Consider the following 6000-nt stretch of genomic DNA (forward strand, 5'->3'; position numbering starts at 1 on the left):
TAACTTGAAGGTTTGCATTTTAAAGAGTAGCATGAAGATAGGTTCAGTGTGGCTACAGGGTAAGAGATAGAGGCCAAATATTTAAGTAAGAATCACAGTAGTATGTGGTTGTATTATCTAGGTATGAGAGATTAAACTCTTAGTTGGGGGTGAGATGTTGGCAATGGACATGTAGAGAAAGAGTGAAGCCAAGAACATTTCCAGGAAAATAATTGACAGGACTGATAAATGTAGGAGAGAAAGGAAATAGAAGAGTCAAAAATAACTACATCAGGGGCTTCCCTGGTGGCACAGTGGTTGAGAGTCCGCCTGCCGATGCAGGGGATATGGGTTCGTGCCCCGGTCTGGGAAGATCCCACATGCCGTGGAGCGGCTGGGCCCGTGAGCCATGGCCGCTGAGCCTGCGCGACCGGAGCCTGTGCTCCGCGACGGGAGAGGCCACAACAGTGACAGGCCCGCGTACCGCAAAAAAAAAAACAAAACAAAAAACGACATCAGGACCTAACCTGACTAGAAAGTACTAGTTTCATAATTCAGAGAAACAGGGGGTAAAGAATAATGAGCTCAAATTTCTACTAATTGAGAAGTTTGACTAACATTATCACGTCTAAACATAGATATCCAGTGTGCAGATGAGGATAAGATCTGTAGCTTGTAAGCCATCAGCATAAATGTCACCTTGATGTCAAGCATGCATTGTCACAAATATTTTTTTATATATTAGGACAAGGATAGTGGGAAAACCTCTGTGGTTGTGGGGACATGGAACCAAGAAGAACATATTGAATGGGCTAAGAAGAATACTGCTAGAGCCTATCACCTTCAAGACGATGGTACCCAGACAGTCAGGTAAATATTAACTTTATTTGCCTTTAGATCTTAGAATATTTAAAACTCAGGATATTGAAAAACATAAATTTAAAGTAAAATATCTGGTCAGCTTTTCTCAGGGACATTTTTTAAGTTAGTTTTCTTTTCTAGAGGGAACAATAGTGTAATAGTGAAGAGCACAGTTTCTGAAGTCAGATACCCTGTATTCAAATACTGGCGATTCACTTACTACCTTGGGCAAATTACGTAATCTTCGTAAGGCTCACTTTTCTCGTCTAGTAGTATTTGCCTCAGAGAATTGTCTAGTAGTATTTGCCTCAGAGAATTGTTATGACATTTAAATGAGGTAATTCATGTAAAGTGTAGTGCCTGGCAATTGCATGAAATAAACTTTGGCTGATGCCTTTGACAGTGGTGGTGGTGTATAGTAATGAGAGTGGTGGTGGTGCTAGTAACACTGGTACAATTCCAGGTATTAGGTCTAAGGCTGTTATAAACATTTTCCCCCTTCATGTGTAATCGCTACCACTTTAAGTTACTTAACTCTATTTAAATATACTCCAGCATTTCCCTTTGTTACTTAAAGTGGGGTAATGGTTGAAAATTGTTAAACAATGGTTTTTTGAAGAACTACCTCACATCTCTTTTGGGCTATTAGGTTTATCTTGTTATAGCAGAAGTAAATTAATCTCTTCTTTCCCAAGAATAACTAAACTTTAGCTTTTCTTATAGTCCATTACCCAGTGAATTTTAAATTATTCATTCTTTTTCCTTCTCAGATGTTAACTTTGTCCTTCCTAGCATAGATGGTATTGAGAGAGTCTGTTTTCAGAATGTGCCGACTTATTGGACTGACCAAAATCAAAATTAGCAAAATTAAGAGATAGGTATTTAAGTATTAATATACTAAACGGATCAGTTTTTTAAATGTTTATATGTTTCAAGTGAAAATAGCTCATGGTATCATGTGCAACAAATATTGAAGCACAGGAGTTTGAGGCTAGCAAAATTAAAACTTGTCTTTGGTTCCTGCTCTTTGGAATTTATAGCTTAGCTTAGGCTTTACCTTTGTATACCTGCATTACAGTATTTTAATGAGTGGAGCTGAATGGAGGATGGGAAGACGGAAACTGTTCCACAAAGGAAACAATATACAGGGCTGGGGAAATGGTTAGCTTTAAAAGAAAACTTTTAAAAGCAATTTAACCTTAACTATTTGTATACAAATAAATTATGTGCAAGTTAAAGATCATTCTTATTAATTAAACCACTAAGAGGTATCTCAACTTTGTATTATTTATAGAAGCTGAAAGACTTTCTCTGTGACATAACCTTAAAAATATGTATTTTTAAGGAGTATTTTATAGTCAGATATTTTTTTTAACTAATGCAAAACTGATCCCTGTAACCATCTTCTCACCCTACCCATTACAGTTACTCTGAATGAGTGAAGTTTTAGTTTAATAAAGCTTGTGTGTTTTTCTGATTCAGGATGGTGTCACATTTTTATGGGAATGGAGATATTTGTGATGTAACTGACAAACCAAGACAGGTGACTGTAAAACTAAAGTAAGTTAGACCATCAAATCATGCTTTATGCCTTTCTCTTTAGTCTGCTTCCTATGAACAAAAGATTATATAAATATATAATTATGGATAATTATATTTATTCATAATAATTTATGGATTTGTCATAAAATACTGTTTTATTATAAAATAGTAAAATCATAATTGTTATTTATTTATAAGTTATTATCAAATTAAATTATTTCAATTATTTATTAAATTATACAGAACCACTTACAAGGCATTTTTATCCTTGAGAGGAAAACAATTTAAAATAATTTTGTATCGTTTGGACAGTGCCTTAAAGTACTCTCTGTTTTAGGTGTAAAGAATCAGATTCTCCTCATGCTGTTACTGTATATATGCTAGAGCCTCACTCCTGTCAGTATATCCTTGGGGTAAGTGAAAAACTGATACTCAGGAATTCAGTTTGGGGCCACATTTTAATTTTTAGCATTAAGTCTAGAAAGGACCTTCAGTAGTATCCAAAGTTTAATATAACCCTCATACTACTTGTAAAAATTGACATTTTTTAATTGAGGTATAATTTACATAAAGTAAAATGCAAAGTTCTTAAGTGTTGAGTCTGATGGGTTTTGACAGTTTTATATACCCATTTAACTATTACCCAAAACAAGGTATCTATCACTGCAGAAAATTTTCTTATACCCCTTTCCTGTCAATACCCCTCAATTCCCAAAGATACTCCTTTCTATTTTCTGATACCATAGATCAGTTTTACCTCTTTTTTGATTCCATATGAATGGGATCGTATAGTCTATAATGTTTTATGCCTGGCCTCTTTGACAAAGCATGTCTTTTAGACTCAGCCTTTGTTTTCATCATTTTACTCCTGCCAGCAATATATGAGAGTCCAATTGCTCCACATCCTTACCAATATTTGGTGTTGTCAGTCTTTTTTATTTTAGCCATTTTAGTGATTTTAATTTGCATTTCCCATATGAAAAGTGTTGCTGAAACCTTTTCATGTGATTATTCATCTGTATACCTTCTTTGGTGAAGTGTCTGGCCAAGTCTTTTTAAAGAAAAAATTATTCTGATACAAAAACAGTAAGGAAGACTTTATTCAGGACTGTTGCCACAAGTGTCAAGACTATCATAATAGGGGAGAGAGAGTCAGCTCATCTCCAAATACAGCAAAGACAGCCAGGGATACATAGTCAACAAGCAGAAATGGGGTGTTGGGGAGCAGTCATTGTATGGCAAATTACTAAAAGGAGACATGGGGGTAGGGGATTCTTGCTAAACTGACTTAACAGAATTATTGCTGAAGGCTGGCCAGGAAGATCAGATATCAAAAGTGAGAGAGGAGGAATTTGATCAGATATGGAGGGTGATTAGATATTCAGAGTGAGGGATTCTCTCTAAACTGACTTATCAGAATTACTGCTGCAACTGGACTTGGCAGGCCCAGGAACAAAAAGAGGCCTAGTCAAAAAGAGGGCTCAGGGGAGCCTTACTATTTGGTCAAGGAGAGAGTCTTTCTCAGTCTTTTACCCATTTTTGTTGGTGTTGTCTGTCTTATTATTATTTATTTCTAGGAGTTCAAATATTATAATGGACATGAGTTTTTTTCTATTTTAATTGCAGATTTTTCCCCTGATGTCTTGACTATTCTTTTTTCTTACTGTCTTTTGATGAGCAAAAGTTTATTTGATGAAGTTCATTTTATCAATTTTTTTCCCATTTTATTGCTAATGATTTTTTTGTTTTAAGAAATTTTGCCACCCCAAAGTCATGAAGGTATTATCTTCTACTTCCTTCTAGAAATATGGTTCTACCTTTGGTTATGCGATGCGTAAGGGTGGTTTTCCTTGTTATTTATCCTGGTTGGAGTTCACTGAGCTTCTCAGGTTTGTGGGTTGATATAATTCATTAGGTTTGGAAAAATTTTGGCCATCATCTTTTCAAAGATTTCTTCTGCCCCACCTTTTTTCTATTTCTGGGACTCTGATTAAACATGTTAGTTTGAAGTTGTCCCCAAATCTCAGGCCCTTTATTTTATTCTTACCTTCTTTGTTTCAATTTAGGTCATGTCATTTCTATTGAATTGTCTTCAAGTTCATTGATTCTTTCCTCTGCTGTGTCCTGTCCACCTCTTTGAATGAATTTGTATCTGATGTATTTTTCATTTCTAATATTTCCATTTGGTTCTTTTTTATGGCTTCATTTCTGCTAAAATCCCCCATCTATTCACACATGTTGTCTACCTTTTCCACTATTTCCTTCATTATATTTATTATAGTTATCTTAAATCTGATCATTTTAACACCTGGCCCATTTTTGGATTGTATTTTTTTTTTACCTTTTCCTGAATTGTACAACTTATTATGTTGCCATATTCTGCTACTTTTTTGTTATATAAGACCTAGCTATGTATTTCTCTCTCATTCTTGTCCTTTACTTCTTTTCTCATCTCTTTTACTTAAAGATAAAAATACCTTCTCTACCTATCTGGTATTTTATTTGGATGACTAAATGTTTTCTAAAAAGCTCAATTTGTAGAAATAACATTGTATGGTTTATCCAAAACAAGGACTCGTATACATTTATCAAATTTATAGGTATTCATTCAGCAGAAAAATACTGAATAAAGTATTCAGCTTAGCAGCTTTTTAATGGTTTTATTATTGTTGTTCTTTAGGTTGAATCTCCAGTGATCTGTAAAATCTTAGATACAGCAGACGAAAATGGACTTCTTTCTCTCCCCAACTAAAGGGTAACAAAGTTCAGGGGAAAAAAAAGATCATTGGAAGTCATGATGATTTGTCTGACCATATGTCCCATTACAGAGCTCTCAGTCATTGGACTGCATCTAAAGGATTGTATAAAAGGACTCTCAACCACTTTGTGAATATGTATGTGTACATAAGAGGTTATTGATAAACTTCTAAGGCAGACGTTTTGTTTCACCTTTTTCATTTTTGTTGTGTCTTATGAACTGATTGTGTGTTTTTCTTTGCTTGGATAATGTGATTCCAAAATAAATCCTGTCCAAGCAATTTAGAGTCCATCCTAATGAAATGTCATAATCATTGTACCTATTGAAAGTTTTTAAATAATAGATTTATTATGTAAATTATAGTATATACACTAGCTAATAAAGTAAGGCTAATGAAGAAAGAAATTGACAGGAGGTTGTTTAAATGAGAGACTGTGTTAAATATGTAATTTCTAGTGCCTGAAATCCTTTCAACAAATTTCTATTTAGCAACCGCTCTCTACCAGGTATTAAACTAGAAACTGGACACACAGTAAAGCCTCACATATAAGTTTTCTTCTCCTCTGTTAATCTCAAGAAACTCTTATTTACAATAGATTGCTTCTCTCTCAGAACTTTTATCTGTTTCTTTCTCCTTGATATGAGTGTGTTTCCCCAAAAAATATGTACCTGGTATAGACAGTCGGTGATTCTTCTCTTTCGATTTAGAATGATTTATCTTAACAAAACACACTGTGCTGGCTATCCTTTGTACTTGCCTACTATATACTACAGATTTTAGTTCCGGACAGTTTTATAGCACAATATTTATTTTAAAGTGAATAAAATGTCCACAAGCAGTGTTCATGTAGTCAATGGCA

General features: G+C 34.5%; 1 protein-coding gene across 7 annotated transcripts in view; it reads left to right on the plus strand.

Annotated features, from left to right (window-relative positions):
- The window catches only part of ERLEC1 (endoplasmic reticulum lectin 1), a 34167-nt gene extending 28167 nt beyond the window's left edge, over positions 1-6000 (plus strand). For 3 of the 7 annotated variants that reach the window (XM_027131659.1, XM_027131663.1, XM_027131661.1), the window contains 5 exons: positions 725-849; positions 2323-2400; positions 2720-2795; positions 4186-4271; positions 5063-5628. In XM_027131659.1, coding sequence (XP_026987460.1) covers positions 725-849; positions 2323-2400; positions 2720-2795; positions 4186-4271; positions 5063-5078 — 381 coding nt within the window. In that variant the 3' untranslated portion in view covers positions 5079-5628. Of the gene's footprint in view, positions 1-724; positions 850-2322; positions 2401-2719; positions 2796-4008; positions 4162-4185; positions 4272-5062 lie in introns of all 7 variants that reach the window. The other 4 variants (XR_003438221.1, XM_027131660.1, XM_027131662.1 and 1 more) reach the window with 4 other exon arrangements.

Source organism: Aethalodelphis obliquidens, unplaced genomic scaffold (genome assembly GCF_003676395.1).
Source record: "Aethalodelphis obliquidens isolate GAN/ISIS:26980383/991018 unplaced genomic scaffold, ASM367639v1 scaffold40, whole genome shotgun sequence".
Lineage (NCBI taxonomy): Eukaryota > Metazoa > Chordata > Mammalia > Artiodactyla > Delphinidae > Aethalodelphis > Aethalodelphis obliquidens.